This window comes from Vombatus ursinus, unplaced genomic scaffold, assembly GCF_900497805.2.
Source record: "Vombatus ursinus unplaced genomic scaffold, bare-nosed wombat genome assembly UNPS02014797.1, whole genome shotgun sequence".
Classification (NCBI taxonomy): Eukaryota; Metazoa; Chordata; class Mammalia; order Diprotodontia; family Vombatidae; genus Vombatus; species Vombatus ursinus.
In genome coordinates, this window is record NW_020954575.1 from 14,225,434 (window position 1) to 14,251,214 (window position 25,781).

The 25,781-nt window shown below is 36.6% G+C and overlaps 1 protein-coding gene across 1 annotated transcript in view; it reads right to left on the reverse strand.

The window, feature by feature from the left end:
* Window positions 1-25,781, reverse strand: part of UTP18 (UTP18 small subunit processome component) — a 47,434-nt gene that overhangs the window by 15,388 nt on the left and 6,265 nt on the right. The window contains exons 2-10 of the mRNA XM_027870554.1: window positions 24,936-25,048; window positions 24,573-24,668; window positions 21,904-21,971; window positions 20,182-20,270; window positions 18,738-18,863; window positions 18,439-18,613; window positions 12,675-12,775; window positions 12,334-12,424; window positions 1,822-1,945 (exon numbers count right to left, since the gene is read on the reverse strand). Coding sequence (XP_027726355.1) covers window positions 1,822-1,945; window positions 12,334-12,424; window positions 12,675-12,775; window positions 18,439-18,613; window positions 18,738-18,863; window positions 20,182-20,270; window positions 21,904-21,971; window positions 24,573-24,668; window positions 24,936-25,048 — 983 coding nt within the window. The remainder of the gene's footprint in view (window positions 1-1,821; window positions 1,946-12,333; window positions 12,425-12,674; window positions 12,776-18,438; window positions 18,614-18,737; window positions 18,864-20,181; window positions 20,271-21,903; window positions 21,972-24,572; window positions 24,669-24,935; window positions 25,049-25,781) is intronic.

A 25,781-nucleotide genomic window follows, 5' to 3' on the forward strand; every position in this document is an offset into this window, starting at 1 on the left:
AGTGTACAGAAATCTCTTTTTACACCAGGCTTTTTACACCAGGACAAATTTAAGTTTGAGATGTAAATCCTGTAAAAGTTTTTCCTAATCTGTCATTAATGAAACTTGCTGTTTGAGGTAAAAGCTCACAGGATTTTATTTTGAGTTATCTGATGGATCATAATCCATCAATAATCAATAATCCACCATCTGAGAGAAATGCCACAAGCTACTCAGAGAATGTGATAATGGTGGGAAGTCAGCATCATGAAAAGCTAAGAGGACAATTTTAACCTCAGTCTAAGAATGGGAGCCTCCTGGCTCAGTTTCCCTATTATGTTCCTTTGAAACGGAATGTTAGCCACCTGGCTATTCCTGAGTCTGGCTATGAGGTGAATTTTATACCGCATGGTTGGAAAACTGAATTATCTGAATACAAACAGAGCTAAGGATGTTTTATCCTGTCATATCTGGACCCTGCAGTCTTTTCTGTCAGATTTGTGTCTTCCAGACTACAAGCCATTCACCTAAAGTTGGTAGCAAACAGTGGGTACCAGTCAATGCTCCCCCATCGTTCCCCTGGATGCAGCCTGTGCTCAGTTCCAGTCAACCTCCTCTTTGGGACCCCCTCGAGGCAGGGACAGCTCTAAGCTCCTTGCCAGCAGGAAGCAGCTTCAGAAGCTAAGACCTTAGCCCCTTACCCCCAAAAAATAAGGGCCCCATTTGTTTAAGGGGAGAATGATGAGGATGGGAGCTAGACCCAAAAAGGAAAAACCCTGGACTCTCCCACACGGTCAAATCTCTGGGGTTTACCTGAGGCTATAATTCCATCAATTACCCTTCCATTGTGGCTACATCCAATCTCCCAATTCTCTGTTACCCTTAACCTAGCCTAGCCCTCCCTATGGCCCCTGGCCATTTCCCACACTTAATCCTAGCTAGGCCCCACTGTCCAGGTCCCAGGAGTCCAGTTCACCCCAGCTTACTCGCCATTCCCATTCAGATCTTCCTTAGACCCCTCCTCCAGTCACACACTCCTAGATCCCTTCCACAGTCTTTCTGTATATAAGGTCCATCTTGTCTCCATTAAGGTGCTCAGATTCTTAGAATCTAGCCAGTACCTTACAGACTCTCAGATTCCTCAAGAGTCTGGCTAATATGGTGGATCTTTAAACCTTGTCTTTGGCTGAAAAAAAATTTGTTTTCAATCCAGAAAAAGACTTTAAGTTGGAAAGAGATAATAGGGACGAAAAAAAAATGCTCATTTTTTTAAAAAAAACTTCAATAGTGAAGAACTGCTTGAAAGTGATAAGAAGAGAAAAGCAAAATTTACATTACTTTAGAGAAAGTTATTTGTTATAAAAGATGGTTTTCTCAGTCCATTCTAGCCGATCTTTTTGGAGTCAGACTCAAGTCAACTAATGTGTTAAAACCCCCTCTAAGCTTGGTGCCATCTGCAAATTTGACAAGCAGACCATCTAAACCTTCATCCAAGAAAGCATTAAAATTATTAAACAGCACAAGGTCAATGACCCATTCCTGGGTCTCCAGCAGCAGAAGGGTAAAAATAGTTACACAAATGTTAGGGACATGGAATTATAAAATGAAATGCAATTATAAGATCACCCTGCATTTTACTGGTTCAACAGCTGCTACACAAACACTAAATTAAGTCATGTGTTATGGCAATAACAAGCAAAAGATATATCTGAATTTAGGCCATCAATACCAAATTTTGAATTAATTTTACAAAGAGCAAATACATTACTTAAGTAAGATATCCAGAATTATCATTAATTAATGTAAAGTGCTAAGAGGTTACAACCACTTATCTTTACTCACCCACAAGCAACATACTGTCCATTCTTAGACACAGCAATGCTTAATCCACGCAAACACCCTTCATCAGTAAATTTATTCAGGCACTTCCTGGTATTCACATCCCAAATGTAAACTTCACCATCCACTAAATGAAGGAACAAAAGAGGAACGGTAACATTACAAGGTCCTCAGAGTCACCCTGGAATTACCACATGGACATACAGGAAGCACTCTATGGGACACTGTGACAGCTAAAGAAGACAATTTTCACCTCAAATTAAACCTAGGTCAATGATAAGAAAGTAACCATATTTCACACTGGATTACTAGCACTGGATTTTTAGATAATAAATCAGGGCTTTAAATGCCAAATTCAGTAATTCCTACAAGTCTGATAAGCACTCTTCTTTTCTCTAAATTTGACCCAAAACTCATGAAATCCTCCCTCCTGCCTCAGGTCGTCCTCCACCCCTAGAATGCCTGCACTTCCCTTTCAGACTCAGTTCCTGCACCATTTCCACAAGGAGTTCCCTGAAAATCTCAGTGGCTGGTGCTGTCTACCAAGCCAAAGAGCTTATTTAACCCCTCCTCTGTCCCATGTATTAAGCTTATGTATGTTACTACCTTCTGTCCCCTGTAGAATGAAAGCTCTCTGAGAGCCAGGACTGTTTTGCTTTTGTGTCTTTGTATACCTGGTGCCTAGCACAGTGAAGCACCATACTAATTCTAATAGTTTGTTGAACTGAATTAAAATAGAAACTTTTTAACACAGAGCATAACTGAGAGTTCACTGCTATTATGAAACTGTTTACATAAAGCAAAAAAAAACAAAACAAACAAAAAACTAGACATCAGTAATGTACAAAAGGACAGATAGCAAAAACTTCCTAAAACAGACTGTGGTTTGAGTCCAACTCTGACACTTACAACTGTGTGACAAGGGGCAAGTCATTTAACCTGAACCTCAGTTTCCTCATCTGCAAAAAAAAAAAAATATATACCTACCTGACAGGAGTATATAAGGAAAACACCCTAACCCTTAAAGCATATAATGGAGAAAAAACAAATTTATTTTATGCTGTTTGTCTGAGATGAGACAATTGTGCAGAGATGAAACATACTAAGAGCGGATAAAGTCCTTCTGGTGTTCCCAGGAGGAATCTGGGATGGTGATCATAAATTGTGGGGAAAAAATTAGTTACTTTGGAACCTCAAGATATTGAAACATTGGAATGGGCTATCCAAGGTGGAATGTGGAATCTGTCACTAAATAGTCTATTCATGAGCTCGCCCAAAAGTGAACAAATTCTCCTAAAGTTAACTGGTCACTTGTCTGATCAGCTACTATTATCACAGACCTAAAAAAATTTCTAGCTCTCCTCCTGCTTTCTAAAGCATGTTTCCCAAATCAGAGTTACTACCTCACACCTATCAGATTGACTAATGTGACAAAAAAAGGAAAATGATAAATATTGGAGAAGATGTGGGAAAATTGGAACTCTAATGCATTGCTGGTGGAATGGTGAACTGATCCAAACATTCTAGAGAGCAATTTGGAACTATACCCAAAAGGCTATAAAATTGCATACCCTTTGATCATCAATACCACTAAGTCTGTATCCCAAACAGATCATAAAAAAGGTAAAAGGACCCACAAGCACAAAAATATTTATGGCAGCTCTTTTTGTGGTGGCAAAGAATTGGAAATTGAGGGGATGCCCATCAATTGGGGAATGGCTGAACAAGTTGTGGTATATGAATGTAATGGAATACTACTGTGCTATAAGAAATGATGAGCAGGCAGATTTCAGAAAAACCTGGAAAGACTTACATGAACTGATGTTGAGTGAAGTGAGCAGAACCATGAGAATACTGTACACAGTAACAGCAACACTGTACGATGAGCAACTTTGATAGACTTAGCTCTTCTCAGCAACGCAAGGATCTAAGACAATTTCAAAAGACTCATGATGTAAAATGCTATCCACATCCAGAGAAAGAACAATGGAGTATGAATGCAGATCGAAGCATACTAATTGCTCTTTTTCTCTCATGGTTTTTCCCTTTTGTTCTGATTATTCTTTCACAACATGACTAATGTGGAAATATGTTTAATATGATCATACATGTATAGCCTATATCAGATTACTTGCCATCTTGGGGAAGGGGGAGGGGAGGGAAGGAGAAAAAAATCTGGAACTCAAAATCTTATAAAAGTGAATGTTGAAAACTATCTTTAAATGTAATTGGAAAAAATAAAATACTATTAAATGGGGGGGAAAATAAAGTATATGTTTCCATAAAATATGACAGATAAGAGCTTGAAGTTTTACCTTTGTTTCTTTTGTTTAAAAAAATTTTTAAAAGAAGACGAAGCCAAGAGAAGTAAGCAGGGGAAGTATGCTATCCTACGGCTATAAAATGAAAGGTTAATGCAGGAAATTCCATGGATTCCAAGTTCAGAGGAGGCTAACAAGTTCATTTTAATGTGAAGGTTAAGGGTGAATCTGAAGACCAGAAGGAAAGGAATACTGCTTCTTTAAGGAACTGAAGGAACACAGAGAGGTGGATAGTCACTGAGGTGTTTGTAAAAGTAAGTTACATGGAACACACAAAAGATGCAGTATTTCTTCAGTATGTGGGAACTCACTCCAGGTACAGAGTTCAACCAGTACATGACTTAGGACATGGGTTGTAGAGTGTTGTCTGAAGCTTCTAAGAGATTAAGTGATTTGCCTTGTAAGTATCAGAGGTGATATTTGAACTCAAGTTATTGTTTGTTTGTTTGTTTGTTTGTTTTTGACTCCAAATCCAGGACCCTATCTACTACATTTTCTTAAAAGTAAAGTAAAATAACAAAAAAGAAGAGCCCACTCCTACCATCCCAGGTCCACAACAGAAAAACATTAGAAGAAACCACTTAACACTTTAAAGTTATATCAAGATAAATCAGAAACATGATCTTTTTTTTGTACTTATAACTTCTATAATTACACCATTTGCTCCCAAGCCTCCTTTAAACCAGAGCAAAACAAGTATATTCTTCAAATAGAATCTCTCAGGGTCACAAGGCAGGAGGGTTTGGAGGGTAATCAAAGACACATGATACGGAGAAATCCCAAGACACTTCATAAATCTTAGAAGCTTAGTTTGTAAACTATTGCCACCCATATTCTAGGGGGTGGAAATGAAACAAAAATAGGCAGAGGGAGAAACAAGGTACAGAACCTTTTTATCTTGGGGATTACCTAAAATCATTTACTTCCTCATAGAACATTTTACAATTTCAGGGAAAAGCAGCTGAATAAAAAATGTTTATTGTTCATTCATTCAGTTGTGTCCAACTCTTTGTGACCCCATGGACAATAAGAAATGCACTGTACTATCTGGCCAGTTATTTATACCTCTTTTCTTTATTTGAATGTGAATTTCTAAATCCATAACATTGCACTAGTAATGTTTTAGTATTTTTAGTATTACATAAATTACTGGGTCTGGATAAGATTTTTTGGAAAAGACTAAGATCACTGGATAGAACACTGAGCCTGTTATCAGGAAGACCTAAGTTCAAGTCTAGCCTCAGACACTTACTGTGTGTCCCTGGGCAAGTCATTTCAACCTGTTTGTTTCAGTTTCTTCTTCTATAAAATGAGCTGGAAAAGGAAATAGCAAACCACTTCAGTTATCTTTGCCAAGAAAACTTCAAACAGGGTCACGAGGAGTTAGAAAAGACTGAACAGCAACAACAAGATTACTAAAAGAACTGCGCTGTGATAACCCCCCAACTCTCTTGTACAAAATAAGATCCCCTATCCACACCTTTCGCTCACAGATGGAATTTCCTACCCCTGACCTTTATTTCCCAACCAGTCCTATGTATTCAAACTGAGAACTTTGCATTAAAATTACGCAGTAGGTGCCCCATCATTGGACCTGGATCTATGTATGAGGCCAGAAACTCACTATAAACTATATCTTTCTAATTCCCAAAGCATTTTTTTTAAAACAAAAAACCTCATATATCCTCAAAGCATCACCAATACAATATTTTGAAAAGCACTTTGTTTTAAAAAAACTTTCATATTGTTAAAGCAGCATGGCATAGTGAATAAAGGGAAGGCTGAAATCAGAAGGACCTGAACTCAAATCCTGTCTCTGGCACATACTGTATGACCAAAGATAAATCACTGAACCTCTAGGTGCCCTGGCCAACTCAGTAAGACAGTAAGTTATAAATGTCACATCAATGAAATCACAGGTCTAGCTACAGAAGAAAAAAATGTTCTAAGTTCTATGCCTAAATCTCATGTCAAAAGGACACTTCAGTTAGCAGATGCCAAGAAGATGGAGTCTAATGAAAGCATTTGTGATATAGCACTTCTTGTTCAGACAGAGCTCAAGGCAGACACAATGAAAAAGTATTTATTAAGTTCTTAATATAGTGCAAATGTGTAGAGATACAAAGTGCAAAATGAAACAGTCCTTGCCCGCAAGAAATTTACATTCCATCAAGGCAGGATTAGCATTCATTCCTGCAAAGGCACTTTAGACACACTTGTTAAAGGCTGTTACATTTAAGTGGCCAAAGGAGAAAAAGAAGCAGTTTTCAAAGAAATACAAACTATCAACAACTATATGAAAGAATGCTTAAAATTATTAAAAATAAGAGAAATGGAAAATTGAAATAATGTTTCACCTTACACCAATCAGATTGGCAAAGATGGCAAAAGACAAAAATGGTAAATGTGGGAAGGACTTTGGGAAAAGAGGCATATTACTGCACTGTTGATAAACCAGTGAATTGATCTAATCCTTACAGTGCAATATACCAGAGTTGGGAATATAGAAAGCAATTATGAATTATACTAGGAAAGTCACTAAACTTTGACCCAATGATATCAAGACTGGGCACATAATCAAGGCCAAAGACCTTTCTAAGGGAAAGTTCTTAAATATAATAAAATATTTATAACAGCACCTGTGTGTGTGTAAAAGCAAAAATTGTGGAAAAAGAGTAACTGTCCATCAAATGGAGTAAGGGTAATCAAACTCTGGTATATGAATGTTAGGGAATATTACTGCATTATAAGAAACGATAACTATAAAGGATATAGAGAAATTAGGGAAGAATTTTATTACCAAAATAAGTAAAACTAACATAACAACTTATACTAGGACCACATCAATGTGAAAGAAAACAATCGTGAAAGACATAAGAACTCTGACCAATGCAATGATCAATCCTTACTCCAGAAAACTAACAGTAACATATACCTCCCTCCTCTTGGCAGAGTTGGTGGGCTATAGGAATGGAATGAGGCAAATATTTTCATGAAAAATAATATATTTCTCATTTGTCAAGAACTACATACTATGTGTGTATGTACATACACACACACACACACGCGCGCGCGCACACACACACACACACACACACACACACACAACCCCTCTCTTTCTTCTCTGATCCTTAGTTATCATCTTCCCTGTCCTCCAAACCAAAAATTGTCAAAGGCAAATGAGGAAACCTAGAAAAAAAAGCAACCAAGTCCCATGGTGCGATATACCATGGTTGGGAAGTAGCACATGTTCTTTGTGAAGAAGCCTTTTGTAAAGTTCAATCTCTCTCATAAATTAAGAAGATTAGAGTAATAGAGATCAACCAAGTCGGTGCAGTTTGGTCTCATTTACAACATATTCAGCACAGTCACAATCCTTTTGAGTATTTAGAGCACAGCAGCAGCAGGCTGCCTTCAAGGGGCTTCCTGAAAACAAAATGAGACATGCCAGCTCCTGCACCTCTGATGCAGTATTAGCTCAAGGTGACACCACGCATGGAGAGAGGCTGCTAATAAAACCCACTAATGCTCCCTCCACTCTCTAGCTCTGCCTTGTTGAGGATCTCGGACTAGACTGCCTGGTGGGACTTTTGTCTTTTTTATTTCTATAGGGCAGTTTCTCCACAGTGAAATTTATGAGAAGGCCACTTACATTAAAACTGGAACGAGGACAAATTGAATGGTCACACATTACAAGAAAGAGCTATTCAAGTAGGATGACTAGGAAAAAGGATGCTCAAGAGGACCAAACATGAACAAAAGTGACAAGAGAAAGGGAGTATGAAAATGAGTGAAAATTATTAAGGATTAGTTTTAAATCTCGTTGGGGAGTATATGGGGGAAGGGTTTAAGAGAAAGGAACAAGTAAAAACTCTTCACTCCTCCCTCCTTCTGAACATCAATCAATCAAAATCAATAAACGCTTATTAAGCACTTACTATATGCCAGACACTACATTAAGCACTAGAGATACAAAAAGGGACAAGTGACAGTCCTTGCCCTCAAGGAGCCTACAAAAGACAAATACATACAAACAAGCTATATCCAAGAGAAACAGGAAGTACTTAACAGGAGGAAGGCAGCAGAATTAGGGATTTTAGTTCAAACATCAGAGAAGCCAGTAGGTGGAGATGAGGAGGGAGAGCATTCCAGGAATGGGAAACAGTCAGAGAAAATGCCCAGAGCTGAAGGATGGAGCATTTTGTTCATGAAACAGCCAGAAGGGCAATGTTACTGGATGGAAGAATACATGGCAGGAATAAGGTATAAGACTGGAAAGGTGGCACAGCGGATAGAGCTCTGGTCTTGGAGTCAGGAAGGACCTGAGTTCAAATACAGTCTCAGACACACAACATATGACACTTACTAGCTGTGTGACCCTGGGCAAGTCACTTAACCCCGACTGCCTAGCAAAAAGAAAAAAAAAAGAAGAAAAAGACTGGAAAGGTAGAAGGGGGACAGGTTATAAAGAGTTTTGAAGACAAGTAAAAATTTTATACTTGATCTTGGAAGCAACAGGGAGCCACTGGAGTTTATTGAGTAGGAAGGTTATATGTCACACCTGCACTTTAGGGAACACCAGCAGACTATTGCAATAGTCTGAGCGTGAGGTAATGATGGCCTACACTACAGTGGTGGCAGTATTAGAGGAGAGGAGGAGGAATATTCAAGAGATGTTGCAAAGGTGCAATCAACAGGCCTTGGCAATGCTGTGGTTATCTTGGTAAGAAATTCCAGATGACTCCTAAGTTATGAGTCAGACAGCCTGAGAGGATGTTAGTGCCCTCGACAATAACAGGGAAGGTGGCTTGGGATGAGGAGAGTGTTGGGGGAAAAGATAATGAGTCCTCTTTCGGATATGTTGAGTTTAAGATGTGTGCTGGACATGCAAGTCATCTTAGAAAGTCAGCTGGATATGTAAGCCTGGAGGCCAGCAGAAAGACTGGGGCAGGATAGGTAGATTTTGAAAATCACCAGCATAGAGATTAATTAATTATCCTGCCTCAACTAATTAATTAATTAAATCCATGGCAGCTGAGATCAACAAGTGTAGGAAGGGAGAGGGAAGAGGGAAGAAGAAAGAGAAGGGGATAGAGAGAAGAAAACCCTGGACAGAACCCTGTAGTACACCTATGATTACTGGGAATGAGGATCCACAGAAGGATCCTGAAAAGGAGCTGTCAGATGGTTAGGCTTCATCAGATGGCTGCCAAAGGAGGCCGTGACACAAAAGAGGTTAAGAATCTCTGTCCTAAAAGAAGTGTTAAAGTCTGATAAAGGTATTTCTTATCAAATACAAAGTCTTTTTTTTTCCCATTAAACATATTTTCACTTTAGTCATGTTGTAAAGAAGAATTAGAACCAACAGGAGGGACTACAAGAAAGAAAAAACAAAACAGAAGAGAAAAAGAACAAATAGTATCCTTTGTCTGCATTCATACTCCACAGTTCTTTCTCTAGATGTGGATAGCATTTTCCATCATGAGACTTTTGAAGATGTCTTAGATCCTTGCATTGCTGAGAAGAGCTAAGTCTATCAAAGTTAGTCATCACATAATGTGGCTGCTACAGTGTACAATGTTCTCCTGGTTGTGCTCACTTCACTCAGCATCAGACCATACAAGTCTTTCCAGGTTTTTCTGAAGTTCACCTGCTCATCATTTCTTATAGCACAATAGTATTCCATTACATTCATATACCACAATTTGTTCAGTCATTCCCCAATTGATGGGCATCCCCTCAATTTCCAATTCTTTGCCACCAAAGAAAGAGCTGCTATAAACATTTTAGTACATGTGGGTCCTTTTCCCATTTTTATGATCTCTTTGGGATATAGCCCTGGAAGTGCTATTGCTGGGTCAAAGGGTATGCACATTTTTATAGGCTTTTGGGCATAGTTCCAAATTGCTTTCCAAAATGATTGGATCATTTCACAACTCCACCAACAATGCATTAACTTTCCAATTTTCTCATCTTCTCCAACATTTATCATTTTCCTGTTTTGTCATGTTGGCCAATCTGATAGGTGTGATGTGGTACCTCAGAACTGTTTTGATTTGCTTTCTCTAATCAATAGTGATTTACAGCATTTTTTCTTAATGACTACAGATAGCTTTAATTTCATCATCTGAAAACTGCCTGTTCATATCCTTTGACTATTTATCAATTGAGGAAGGATAGGCAGATTTTAAAAATAACACTTGTAGTCTTATAAAATTATTCTCTATATATTTTAGAAATGAGACCCTTATCAGAGACACTGGTTGTAAAAATCCTTTCCAAGTTTCCTGCTTCCCTCCTAACCTCGATTGCATTGGCTTTGTTTGTGCAAAAACTTTTCAATTTAATGTAATCAAAATTATCCATTTTGCATTTCATAATGTTCTCTATCTCCTGTTTGGTCATAAATTCTTCTGTTCTCCATAAATCTGACAGGTAAACTACTCTTTGCTCTCTCAGTTTGCTTAAAGTATCAGTCTTTATATCTAAATTGTGTACCCATTTTGACTTTATTTTGGTATAGGGGGTAAGATTTTGGTCTATGCCTAGTCTCTGCCATACTCTTTTCCAGTTTTCCCAGCAGTTTTTGTCAAATAGTGAGTTTTTATCCCAGTAGCGGGGGTCTTTGAGTTTATCAAACAGTAGATTACTATAGTTATAGTCACTGACTACTGTATCTTATATACCTAACCTATTTCACTGATCCAGCACCCTATTTCTTAGCCAGTACCAAGTAGTTTTAATGACTGCTGCTTTATAGTACAATTCAAGATCTGGTACGGCTAGGCCATCATCCCTAGAATTTCTTTTCATTAGTTCCCTTGATACTCTGAAACTTTTATTCTTCCAGACGAATCTTATTATTTTTTCTAGTTCTATAAAATAACTTTTTGGTAATTTGATTGGTATGGCACTGAATAAATAAACTAATTTAGGTAGAACTGTCATTTTTATTATATTAGCTCAGCCTACCCATAAGTAACTGATGTTTTTCCAATTATTTAGATCTGACTTTGTGTGAAAAGTGTTTTGTAATTGTGTTCATATAGTTCCTGAGTTTGTTTCAGCAGGTAGACTCCTAAATATTTTATAATGTCTATGGTAACTTTAAATGGAATTTCTTCATCTCTTGCTGTTGGGCTTTGTTGGTAACAAACGGTCTTTAAAAACCAGTTAGTACTACATTGATAGTATCCCTTGATTAAGGTGAAATACCAACCCTACTAAAAAAAGCAAGAACTAGCTCACATCTTTTCACAAGGTGCCAAGTTCCACTGGCTGAGGATACAATATTAATGCCTCTGCTGTCAAAAGAAACCAGTACAATAGTTTTAGAGATGCAACTGGCTCAAGGAATGACTTCCTACAATAACAAAAGACCAGGATAGTCATTCACTGAGCTTATATAAGTAAAAATATCCTTTAAAAATAACATCTAACATGTCATTCCTTGGTAGGTCTAGAGTTTGCCTTTCAAAATGAAACCAAAAGCTTTTACCAACAACGATACTTTTTTTTTAGTGATAAAGCAATGGAGCCTTCCACGTCTGTATTTGGCAGCCTTAATGACTAAGCTCCTCCTCTTAGTGTCAGAACACTGTAACTGCAAATACTTATTATGAAATAAATTCTACAAAATTCTTCAGCATGCCTTTTCCCTAGATACCTAATAAGTACATTCTTCTTCACAAAGTTATGCATTCCAGATTGCATTTTCCTTTATAACAAGTCAGTATAGAAGGAAATTCAAAATGTTAGAAGAGGTTGAAAAGACAACTATAATTCAACATAATTAATCATTTGACATTTCTTTTAAGAAGTCTAATACAACCTGCTTCTTATTTCAACATTCTTAATTTAACATTTTCTTCACAGCTGCTATTTATATCGCCTATATACAACTATATAAATTATAGCAATATGTGATCTTCTTTTATAAATAAGCTTTTGCATATCAAATTTTTCCATAAAAATTAACATTTAACACCATAAAAATTCATTACTACTGCCTGAAAAAAAAAAGTTTAAAAAAGGTAGAATAAACCAAGTTTTAAAGTTTAAAACTAGTTTTAATTCCATAGTTTTCTCATTCAAAGTGAGAAATTAAAATTCAAGAAGAAATAAAATTTAGTTTTTTTAAATATGAAGATTTTAATAAACATGTTCATGCCATTCTACTAGTCATCAAACTTACCAGAACTGGCATATATCTTTGTGCTATCCGATGAGAAAGCTGACACTGCTGCTTTTCCATTTATTTTCACACTGCCAATGAGCTCTTTTGTCTAAAAGATAAATAAGAATTAACAAATTGTTCAGGACCACATTATGTAGTCTAAAAACAACCTTTCTATTTTCCAAGTTCTCTTTTGCTCTTATCTGTTTTGAAGATTATCCTTCCCTAAGAATTTAGGTTTCTTCAATGGCCCATGCTTTCTTATTTGAGACTCCAGGTTCAAGTGCAGAACAACCTGGGAATGTTTAAGAGTCCCAGGTTGGGATACAAGAGAAAAACAAGCCTTAGCAATAAGTCACCTTCATTGAAAGTAGATGAAAATATCCTGAAGAACCATTTAAGAGCAAAAAGGATCCATCTGGTGATACTTCAAAGTTTCTGACAAACTTCTCTTTTAAACCTTAAAAAAAGGAACAAATGAATTCAATAAGGATTAATCATTTCAATCAAGTTCTCATGTATTAATTACTGAAAGCCTTTTTAAGCTCACAGGACACACAGCTGAAAAGGGACATTGATCTACATAGAGCTAGGCTGCAAAAGTGTGCATACAGGCCTCTGTGAACTACAAAGAATGCCTCCTAAAGTTTATTAGCCCCTTTGACAACACACAAGCTCACCCTGCTTACAGGGTCTATCAGGAACAGAAGCAGACAGCTATGTGGCCTGCAGGGTGTCCCTGTCCTCTCCCCAAGACATTCTAGTCCTTCCATGTATTATTTCTCTGTTGGTATACACTGTGCCAACTACTACCCTGCTTAGGTAATAATTCACATTTAAAGTTTATAAAGTAATTCCTGGAGAGAAGGAAAAATGCTGAAAGATTGCAATAGACCAACCAGCATTCCAAATGAATTAACACCCATGTGAACAGTAGCTAAAAGGTCTTGTGAGGAAAAAAGACTTGGGGATGATGAGCAAAGCAGAAGTGAACAAATGCATCCAAAGTCAAAAGTATGGAAAAGCAAACAAACACAAAAGAACAAACGACACTTCCACAAACTTGCCATGTGAAAGCAGGAGGGCCAACACAATATAACTGCTATGTACCATTGGATTTTGGGAAAAAAAAAACACAGACTGTTTGTAGTCTCTGACCTTTGCTCAACTGAGTTCACTAAAAACTGAAGCAGCAACACGGGGAGGGAGCCCCTCCTACAAGAGTCTGCACACAGGTATGTCACAAGATCTAATCTGTTGCATACCTTTATATCCTGAGGCAGAAAAATTGTACAGCATGGAGAAGTGATACACTCAAACCTCGGTGGTTCATGACAAAGAGACTGAAGAATGAGTTCTGAGGAAAGCAACTTACGTCCAAGGGCCAAGCCTCTTCTCAAGCCCTACAAACACCTGCCCAATAAATAAAAAGGGCTTCTAAGTAGTTATCAATCCTACTCTACTTGCACAAAATAAGCTTATAATGATCTATGCCTTAACTGCCCTTGCTCAAGGGAAGGTGGCTAAGGACTACCAGCCAAGGTCCCCTTCCCCTCCACGCCACCCCAATAGGACTTCTTTTCAAAGACTTCAGTAATTTTGCAAGTGTAATAAAACTTGGTACTACAAGATACTAATCTTATGACTTAGTGTAACCCCAATACAAGGTCATTAGAGAATGCTTAGTGGGTTGTGGCTCCACAACCAGAATTCTCCACTGAGCAGGCTATGACGAAAGCTGCGCCAGTGAGAGTTCTTGGGAGTGAGAAGTCAAAAATGTAGAAGCAAAAGAGACAACTACTGCAAAGAATAAGCAGGGATTAGATAAAGGCATATCCAAGATAAGGACAAAACAGCAATGTGGCAGTGTCAGGAGCAAATACAAAACAGGAAAGCACTAAAGCCAGGCAAGAGTCCAAGAAACCAACTCTCCAAGCACATTTAAGGCTGAGCAAAAGGTTTATTTGCTGAAAAGAATGTAGCAAATTTACTGACTTCTTTTTGAGCCCCAGGCTTTGGGGTAATCTTTGCCCAGAATGCACTTCATCTGCAGGCAGTTACTAAAAGCCTGCTATTAATTTTTTCTACCTAGAAAAGTGTGCCTCTGGTTCGGAATGGGTTCCATTAATTTTTAGTCAACTCTTTAGGGTGCTTTAAATACACCACCATATCTGCAAAAATAATTCCTCAATAATATCTATGGCTATTCCCTCAATTTCTCTTTCTCGTTTTACTACTATAACCAGCATTTCTAGTAATATGTCAAACAGAAGGGGTGACAATGGACATCCTTGTTTCAACCCTTACTTTAATGGAAAGTATTCTAATTTGTCTCTGTTACATATAATGGTAGCTCTTGGTTTTGGATATATACTATTTATCATTTATCATTTATCATTGTAAGGAAAGGTCCATTTACTCCTGTTTCCTAGGGTTTTTTCTTACAAAAATGGGTGTTCCATTTTGTCACGTTTTTTACATATTAAGCTTATAATTTTCCCAATATTAAACCAAGTCTGCATTCTTGTTATAAATACATGTAATCTTTGTGATACGTTGTTTTAGCCTCTTTGCTAATATTTTATTTAAAACTTCTGTATCTACGTTCATTAGGGACACTGGTCTATAGCTTCCTTTTTCTCTTTTGATTCTCCTTGGCTTATGTATCAAGACCATAACTGTATCACATAAGATATTTCGTGGAATCTTTTCTTTACTATTTTTACATATCATTTATGTAACATTGGAATTCATCTTTGGATGCTGGAGAGAATTCATTCATGAATCCAGATGGCTCTGGAATTTTTTTCTTCGGAAGTTCATTTATCACTCTGAAATTTGGTTATTTAAATTCTTTATTTCTCGTTCTATTAATTTTTATATGTAAACATTCATTTATTTCATTAAATTTTCAGTTTTAGGTACCAGAGGCAGCTGGTAGCACAGTGGGTAGAGTAATGGACCTAAAGTCAGAAAAATCTGAGTTCAAATTTGCAGATACTTACTAATGACCCTGGTCGACTCATTTAACCTGTTTGCCTAAGTTTCCTCATATATAAAATAAAGATAACAGTACCTATCTTGAAGGGTTGTTCTGAAGATCAAATGACATAGTACATATAAAAGTGCTCAGTGGCTTTAGTGTGTCATCTGACACAGAGTAGATGTTACATAAACACTTATTTCCTTTCCTCTTCCTTTCCTGTAAAAGCATAGAGTTGGGCAAAAGACTTTCTATTAATATTCTTTCTTTCTTCTTCCTTTATTGTAAATTCTCTTTTTTTGATTCTGAAATTAGTAACTTGATTTTCCTCTAATGGTTTTTTTGAAGGAAAAAAAAGCTACTAGTTTTTTATTTAGTAACAGTGGGTTTTTGGTTTCCAATTTTATCAATTCTCTAAGTTTTCAGGATTTCTATTTTGGTGTTTAAATAAGGTTTTTATGCTTGTTAGTTTTCTAGTATGTTCAGTTGCATTCCCAATTCATTGACCTGTTCTTTCACATTTTTGTTAATAAAAATGTTTAGAGATATTCGTTCTTTAACCTACCAACTCTTTGGGGTTACATTATTTAGTCTCCAGTTTATTTTTATTACTTTTGTCAGTGACCTTTGATTTAATATAAGTTTTACTGCAGCAACTACAACTACTTCTGCCCCTCTCCTCCTGTATTTTTATCTCTAGTCAGAAGATTTCATTTTCTGAATACTAGAGTGGTATCTTTCAAGGCCTGAATGAGATTCAATTCTACTATTATTATGAAAAGAAAAAAAAAGCAAAAAAAACAAAAACACTCAAGTAATACTTGTCAGAAACCTAACTAGCAGAGGTGAAAATGAGAAGGTTCAGGGATACTAAGGCATTAGCAAATAATGTTTATCACAGAAAATATTAAAGATGGGGAAAAGAGGGAAAGAGGGAGGAAGAAAGGAAAGATGGAAGGAAATAAATTAGTTGAGGACATAAGGAAAGGGACTTTGGTACTGGGAAAACCACAACAGCACTGGATAATAGGCTAACAGTTACAACAGAATCAATCCCAAACCAGATGATCTGGAAAGAGAGGCAGGAGAAGAATACCAGAGAAAGAGAAAAGTGAAAAAGAGAGGTAGATTAGAACTATCCTTTCTAAGACATGTATTTGTAGCATAAATAGCTGATTTTTAATCATTATTTGCAGATGATATGATAGAGTACCTAGAAAATCCAAATACCACAACCAAAAAATGATGGAGACAATGAGTTGAGCAAAGTTGCAGAATAAAAAATAATAACCTGCAAAAATATCTGCTTTTTTACTTAACAATAAAATAAAGAGAAAGAAAATATAATTTAAAAAGAAACCCCTTTTAGAATGGCAACAAAACTACCAACTATTAATCTGGGAATTAACCTAGTGAGGAATACAAAAGACTTACATGAAGACAACTGTGGAAACACAACGACCAAAATAAACACAGACCTAAATAACTGAATTGACCAACTCAATTAATATGACAGATACTACAAAACTCCAAAAATTAAGTAATGCATTCAATGCAATATCTTATCAAATTATTTATTAATATAAAACTGACAAAATCACATTACCAGACTTTAAACATATTACAAAATGGTTATCAAAATTATCCAGTATTGGGTAAAAAAAAAAAGGGGGGGGGGATATTAGGTACACCAGACATTCAAACCAAATAGATAAAAAGGATTTGTACTTGATAAATCTACTAAGCAAACTTGGGGGAAAAGATTCATTACAAAACAAACATACTTGGAAAAAATGGTTAGAAATTAGGAAGGCAGATTTAGACATATCTTATAACATACACCCCAGTGAATTCCAGCTTAGAAAATCATTTAAAATGATTTAAAATTAAAAAATCATTTAAAGAATGAAAAAAAAAATGGGACAGCTAGGTGGTACAGTGGCTAGAGCACCGGCCTTAGAGTCAGGAGGACCTGAATTCAAATCCAGTCTCAGACCAGACAGCTGACATTTACTAGCTGTGTGACTCTAGGCAAGTCACTTAATCCCAACTGCCTCGCCAAAAAATAGAATTATTAGAGTCAGGATACAATAAAAACTGAATATACAATAATATCTACAATAACTGAAAATAAAAAAAAATTTTAAACAATAAGAAAATAGAAAAACAAACTGAGAAAAGTTATAGCAAAAAAGATGGATAAAAACTTGACACCTAAAATACATAAGGAAATGTTAGAAAGTAACAATGTTAATTCCTAGTACACAATCAATTAATGATCAAAGGATAGAGGCAATTTTCAAAAGAAGCAGCATGGTTAATAACCATTTTTTTAAATGCCAAATCTCACTAATAATCAAAGAGATGTAAATTAAAACAACTTTGGGATACTGCCTCATACCCATCAAATTTGCAAAAATAAAAGCAACAAGTGGTAAAGTTGTGGAGAAACTGTTATTCATTTACTGCTGGTGGAACTGCACATTTACAGAACTTTTTGGAGAACAAACTGGCAGTACACTGAGAAAGTTATATAAAAAAAGACACATTTTGATTCAATAATTTCACTGTTGGGGATATACCCTAAAATATTAAAATACCAGTTTTTAAAAGGTTTTCATAGCACCATGATATTTAAATATAAAGAACTGGAAACAAGCTAAATATCCAATGACAGAGGAATGATGAAATAAATGTCAGCACATTAATATGATCTAATGGTCCAGTTCTGTGATTTCATCACAGTCACGTACCTCGTGTATCTCCATGAGCAAGCGCCCAGCAATAATAGAGATCTGTAAATTAATCTCAACGTGCTGCCCTGGGTCAAAAAGCCACTATGTGTTAAGAGACATAACCTGATTCCAAATCTTTCTGACGCTAAGGTCAACAGTGGTTCTCTATCCACTATGCTGTGGTACCTCTCATTAGAAAAATAATCAAAAAACCAATGGATTCTACTACATGGTGCAAAATGGGAGCTAGTCACTAAACAGTATACTTCAAACAACTGACAACAGCAAATTAACCACCTGGGATATTTCAGGAAGCTTGAGGAATAGTGGTTACAAAGACCTTACCTACATTCACACTAATCTCAAAAGAAACAAACATGGCAAACTGTTCTCTGAAAACCTTACCCCTTACTTGATGCACAGGAATTACATTTCCACCCATCATGTCATATACATAAAGGATCTTGCTGAGATTGCTTGTGGCTAGTACTTCCTCTCCATTGGCACTGAAACGGGCCTTATAGACAGGAAACTGTTCTAAATAGATGCTCTGGATTTTAGGATTCGTTTCTCCATCAACCTGTTAAGAAAGTACAGAATAATTCCTCTGGTTATTACAATGTCCTCACCTCTCCTCCTAAACACATGCAAATTAGTTCCTGTGCCATTACCACCATTTAGTCCCCATAAAAGTAAATGCATACCTGAAACAGGGATACAGCATTATCCAACCCAGCAACCATAATAACTTGAGCAGAAGGGTGGAACTGCACTGATGAGATCTTAGCAGAAGAAGGACGTTCAGCATTCGCATTCAAGCAACTCTTCATCTGCAGAGTAGGAAAAAAATGAACATGATATGCTTAACACAATTACACCGAGAAGAAATCAGTGGCTAGTTAACCAAGGCTATCTTAAGTTTCCAACTGTGAATTCCCGGCACTGATTCTGCTTTACAAAAACTAGGGATTTAATGTTTATTGGATTGAATCATATGGACAAAGGGGTTTTTTTGTGTGTTTTTTGGTTTTTGGTTTTTGTTAGACAATTGGGGTTAAGTGACTTGCCATGGGTCACACAGCTAGTGAGTGTCAAGTGTTCGGTCTGAGGCTGGATTTGAACTCAGGTCCTCCTGACTTCAGGGCCGGCGCTCTATCCACTGTGCCACCTAGCTGCCCCTTAAATGATATTTTTATTATTATTTTTTTTAAAGGCAATTGGGGTAAGAGACTTGCCCAGAGTCACACAGCTATTAAGTGTCAAGTGTTTGGTCTGAGGCTGGATTTGAACTCAGGTCCTCCCGACTTCAGGGGCGGTGCTCTATTCACTGTGCCACCTAGCTGACAAATGGCTTTTTTATTTACTTCAGAGGAACAAAACATCTTTTGAGTGTGAATAGTGGGACAAGAGAAGACCCAAGAGACTAAGAAATGAGACTTGGATTCTAGTCCTGGCTCCCAGGTAGTAGCTTGTGGGATCTAAGGCAAGTCACAACTGCTCCGGGCCTTGGTTTCCTCTTCTATAAATGGTATCTATGTGTTGGGTGTGGGGAGAGAGAGGGGACCAATGGTTTGGACAGCCTCCAACACTTTTATGTGACTGGTAAAATCTGGTCTGTAACTTGGTGCTTTGTTATAATCCTACCCTTCTTCCTTACCTCCCAACTTTCCCTTTCTATTGAGAGGAAAAGGTAGTTGTTCAGTTAGTCACAAAGAGCGAAGAAAAAAATATCTAGGATTCCCAATTCCCAGGGTCCTAGAGCTTGACAATACTTCCTAGCCAGATCCCTTTAAAATTACACAGCCTAATATGGAAAAAGAAAATTCACAAATACATATATTTTCACATATACACACTATATATATTATATATATAGTGTGTGTATATGTGAAAATATATGCAATAAATATATACACACAGATGAAAATATGTGACACTTATTTTATATACTATATGTTTTTATTTATAGGTAGAAAACCTGTCCAACACCAAGGATGGAGTGATGTCGCTATACTCAGAGTCCATCTCTACACTCAGGAACTAGAATTAAACTAAAGTAACACGAACCTAAGAACTAGAACTTATGGCACCAGATGGGTTTTGTACAGAGAACATAAAAGCTCACTAAATCAATATTCACTCTCTCACCTGCAGGATTCCACGTGGTAAAGAGGCTGACGTGGATATAAAATTTCCAGTCCTTTTCAAAAGGTCATCTTCATCCTCATCACTTTCATCTAAAACAAACAAACACACCAACAACCATAGGAAAAATATGTACAAATCACTAATAAAAAGAAATGCAAACTAAATCAACTGCAGTTCTAGTTCACACTTGGCAAAGATGAGAAAAAGAAAAAAAAATTGTCAAAGAGACTATGGAACTACCCTGACAGTGTTTCACGGTTGGTGGAGTTATGAATGGTGGTCATTCTGGAAAGCAATTTGGAGTTATACATAAAAAAGTTACTAAACTAGGACCCAGTAATACTAGGCAAAAAGGGAAAGGACTCATATGCAAAATATTTTTATTAGAATTTTTTGTGATAGCAAAGAATTGGAAATAAAGTAGGTGCCTATCTGAAATGGCTGAACAAATTATGATATATAAATATAATGCAATATTACTGAAACATAAAAAGTGATAAAAGGGAGAAATTCAGAGAAATAAGGGCAGAATTATATGAACTGATGCTGAGTGAAATGAACAGAACCAGGAAAATAATATATATTATTGTCTATAATATTTTAAAGGAAAACAATTTTGAAAGACTTAAAGAAATCTGATCAATGCAGTAAGCAACAGTAACTACAGAAAACCGATGATGAATTGTGCTGCCTCTTACTAAAGGTGGTGGACTAGAGAAAAGTGCAAAATTGGTTTTCAGACTCAACGTGTGAATTTTTTGTTACAAGAAAGGAGTAGAGATATCAAAAAAAAAAGACAAAAAGGTGTTAATGAAGCATTTTTTAAATAAACAAAAAAGAGTAGAAGGAAGTTCAAGAGTAAAACAAGCAAAGAGTTTTAGTACTATGGTGTTAAATACTTCTATTTTTAAAAAAAGCTGTATGTAAAAGATTCATGGTTTCCATATAATCCTTTTTCCTGTTCTTTGTATGTGGAAATGTGCATGTTTGTTAATGTTTGTCATACATAAGAAAGAATTCAATAAGGAAAGGAAATTTTGGTGAAAAATAAATCAAACAAATCCCATAATTTTTTTCCCCCAGTGAATAATATACTTGCCTGCAACAACCCCAAATTTATATATTTTCTCCTTTTTTAAAACTAAAATGGGAGTAGAGTGAATTCAAAGTTTAAAAAAAAAGACACTAAGTTGAAACTCACATGGCTAACATTCAATTCTTACACTTTCAAATGACAGAATCAAGATTCAAGAAGATTGGGGAAGCTAGGTGGTGCAGTGGAAAAAGCACCGGCCTGAAGTCAGGAGAACCTGAGTTCAAATCCGGTCTCAGACCAAACACTTGACACTTAGTAGCTGTGTGGCAAGTCACTTAATCCCAACTGCCTCAAAAAACAAAAAAAAGAAGATTCAAGAAGATAATGCAAGAAAGGGATAAATGAATCTAATCAGATTATTTGTTTCTCCATTACATTTCAGGTCTTCCTCGCCCTTAGGTTTTAGAAAAATCTAATGCAAAACTACAAGATGAGGGTATACCCACTTGAAAGTTATTCATATTAAAAAAACAACAAAAAAAAAATCCTAGTTTAGTTGACTATGTGCTCGATCCAAGTCAACAGTGCATTGTGCCTTCTATGAGCATTTTTTTTTTAGACTAAAGTATAATACTGGGCTTCATGAATATGATTCCCAGGAAATAAAGCAACAGAAGTAACGTTACCTTCTGACTGCATCTTCTTCCTGCTAATCTCTGCCCAGGCAGGTGTTCCACCCATTGCATGCTGAAATCTAAAAAGAATAACAAGAGGTACGTTTTCTTGGTAATTACTTTGATTTTTTTTTATACTTACTAGCATATATAACAGGGACTTAATAGGGTATAGGAAGTGAACTATTCCATGAGTTTATAACAAGAAGGGCTACTATTTTTATATATTTATTATATATTTATTACTATTTTTATATAATATTATCTCATATAATACTACCAGCACATATCATATTAGAGCTAGAAAGTGATCTTAGAAACTAGCTAGTCAAATCCTCTAATTTTTTATAAAGGAAAAGGATCCATAAAGATGAAGCAATCTGCCAAAGATCACAATGCCAGTCAAAAGGAATGCCAGGATTTAAAGTGAAGTTTCTGATTTCTAAATTCATTGCCATTTCTAGATGTATGGCTTCTTTCCTTGTTCCTATTCTACCAAAATACGACACCTCTGTAGTTCACTCCTTCCTCACCATATAAAAAAAAAAAACCTTGAACTCTCTGAAATATACCTCCTATTAATTCTTTACTGTTCAATAGCATACTAGTCTACTATTTTTCCTTATTAGTTCATGTCAAAACATCCAAGACTGCAGGAATTAACATCTCTGCAGAGCATTATGTCAAATGTAAAGCTGGAAAGGACTTGAAGTGCAGAGAAGCTTTTAAAGGATGATAGACTATATATCCAACACTATGAAAAAAACCTGCCACTTAGAAAATTAACCCATCAGGGTTCTGTTCCCACTTCTACTTTTAAATCTAAACACTGTTTGCATTAAGACAACCTGGGGTTTTGTTTAATAATTTGCTAACTATATTTCCATATAAACGGTCCTCTTTGCAGTCCTATACATTTTATTTTATGCATTTAAAAAACATTCTTAGGGGCAACTAGGTGGCACAGTGGATAGAGCACCAGCCCTGAAGTCAGGAGAACCTGAGTTCAAATCCAGCCTCAGAGCAAACACTTGACACTTACTAGCTGCGTGACCCCGGGCAAGTCATTTAACCCCAATTGCCTAAAAACAAAAAACAAACAAACAAAAAAAATTCTTTAAAAAAAAACAAAAACATTCTGAGAATGGATCAACAGATTTCGCCAGACTGCCCCACGGGCTTGTGACACAAAAAAGGGTGAGAGCCTCTGTCTCAAGGTAGAATGTGTTTGAATTTTACAGGTCTTTCATGATAGCCTAAGCTCAACCTATCTTTTTGTATTTTGGTAATGGTAATCAAGGAATGAGATGTTAATTCAAAAAATCATTCCTCACAATGCAAGTAATAAACAGAACACATCTGTTTGCTAGTCATTCTTCTACCCAACTTGAGCCACTTTCTAAACCACAGAACAAGTGGAAAACATTCCCTTTATGATGCTAGAGAAGGAAACTCCAGCCTAATAACTTCATCGATTCACAGGGGCAAGTATCAAGAAACAGTACCTGATTTACTTCTACAGTTATAAAAGTATAAACAGCAATCATCTAAAAAGCCATTTATTGGGGCAGCTAGGTGGTACAGTGGATAGAGCACTGGGCCTGGAGTCAGGAAGAGTTTTCTCCCTTAATGCATATCCGGCCTCAGACACTTACTAGCTATGTGAACCTATGGAAATCACTTAACCCTGACTGGCTGGGGGGGGGGGGGGGGGGGATATGCAAGGCAATGTATAATAAAATTTCTATTAGGGCAGCTAGGTGGTGCAATGGATAGAGCACCAGCCCTGGAGTCAGGAGGACCTGAGGTCAAATCCAGCCTCAGACACCTGACACTAGCTGTGTGACCCTGGGCAAGTCACTTAACCCCATTGCCTAACCCCCCCCCAAAAAAATTTATTTATGGTATTGCTTCCTGAAAGTTTTTCTTTCTGTGTGACTGTTTCTCAGTGTATCTAATTCTCAATTAGTTCTCTGCTCTCTTCCTATAGTTTACTTCTCTCTCCCTTCTTCATCCTACCCTGCCATCTCCCTTAACTCACTCATCATAAGTATTAGAGTCTACAATGGACACTGCAGATGGCCAAAATACAGGACATTCCCTTCTCATTGTCATTTATTTAACTGTTTTTAGATATTCAAAATAATAAACAAAATAAATAAAAGTCACACGTGTTTATATTTCTCTTTAACTAAAATGAAGTTAGTTTTTACTTATATGCACTTTGATTGTTCTTAGGGATCGATGGCCAATAGAAAAAAAAATCTTTCCTACCATTGAGTCTGTGACTCATAGTATAGAGCCAGCCCTCTGAGGGTAACAATTCAGTTACCCAAGTGCTCTAAGATTTGCAAAGCATCTTGCTTACAAAAACACTAGGGTAGGTGTTATAAGTATTACTGTTTCCATTTACCAAATTAGGAAAATGAGTAAGGCTCAGTGGGGTTAACTGACTTGTATAAGGTCAAATGGTTTGTCAGCTGGCATTCAAATGCAAGTCTTGCCTAATTCCAATACATTCTGCATTGTTAACACTGATTCTATAGAACATACAATTTCTAACAGGAAAATACACCATTCAAATAGGTCTACCATAGCCAATAACCTTTCATTTATCATCAAAAGACTGACAGTTTCAAAACATATTACTGGTTATAGGTAAATCACACTAAAATACTTACTCTTCTTTAAGTCTCCTTTGGAGTTTGTCTTTGGAGAGTTTCTTTTCTCCTGCATTTTTTATCATATTTTTCCGAAATCGATGAGTCATGTCAATTCTATAGGAACAGAACAGCATTATCCAAAAATTCAACATATTTGTTGCCTTTGATTTTTGAAACATAATACCGTTTAAAGTCCTAAATTCCACACAATTCCTCTCACTGATTAAATCACAAAGACTTTTCTGAAGTATCTGATAATTATAATTACAAGTATATTATCTATTTTACCCCATGGGAAATTAATATTTCAAATACCAATTTATTCATCTAGTGTACAAAGGAATTTCACTTTCCAGAAATGAATGTATATTCTCAACTTACTCTTCTTCATCTTCATCTTCAGTATCCACCCAAGCTGGCTTCTTTTTGGAAGGAGTATCATTTCTTGCTTCATTTTCCACTTCTGAATCACTAGAGTCTTCATGGACACCATCCTAAAGCATAACAAGAATAAATTTAACCCACACTGATTACATACCATCTTCTCTGAAAGGCAACATAGAAAGGTTGATAAAAAGCCAGACTTGGGAGTCAGGAAAGCAGCGTGGTACAATGGAAAGATCACTGGCTATGCAGCCAGAGGCCAAGGGTTCAAAACTTGTTTGTGATACTCTAATCTTATGGCTTCAGGCAAATCACTTAACTTCTCTAGGCCTCACTTTCCTCATTTGTAAATTTATGATCCAATAATTCTATGGAGTTTATGAACTGACACATACCTTTTATGTGATGATAAGCACGTCACTTCTCAGTGGCACAGGAAATGCTCTAAGATTAAGTTATAGAAGAGTACACAGGTCTGACCATGTTATCCTCTATTTGATAAACTCCAGTGGCTCCCTACTACCTCCAGAAACAAACATAAAGTTCTCTGGCTGTCACTTAACCCAGCCTCTTCCAATCTCTTTAGTCTTTTTACACTTAATTACCCTCCCTGGACTCTAGATGTTGCTGTTCCTCATACAGGACCCTCCATCTCCAGACTCTGCCTTTTCACTGGCTGTTCCCCATGCTTGGAATGCTCTTCCTACTCACCTCCATTTAATGGATTCCTCCAAGACTCAGCTCAAATCCCATTTTCTACAGGAAACCTTTCACATTCTCCCTTCTTGCCTCTTAGTGCCTCTTCCCCCAGATACTACCTTCCATTTACTCTACCGTACATAC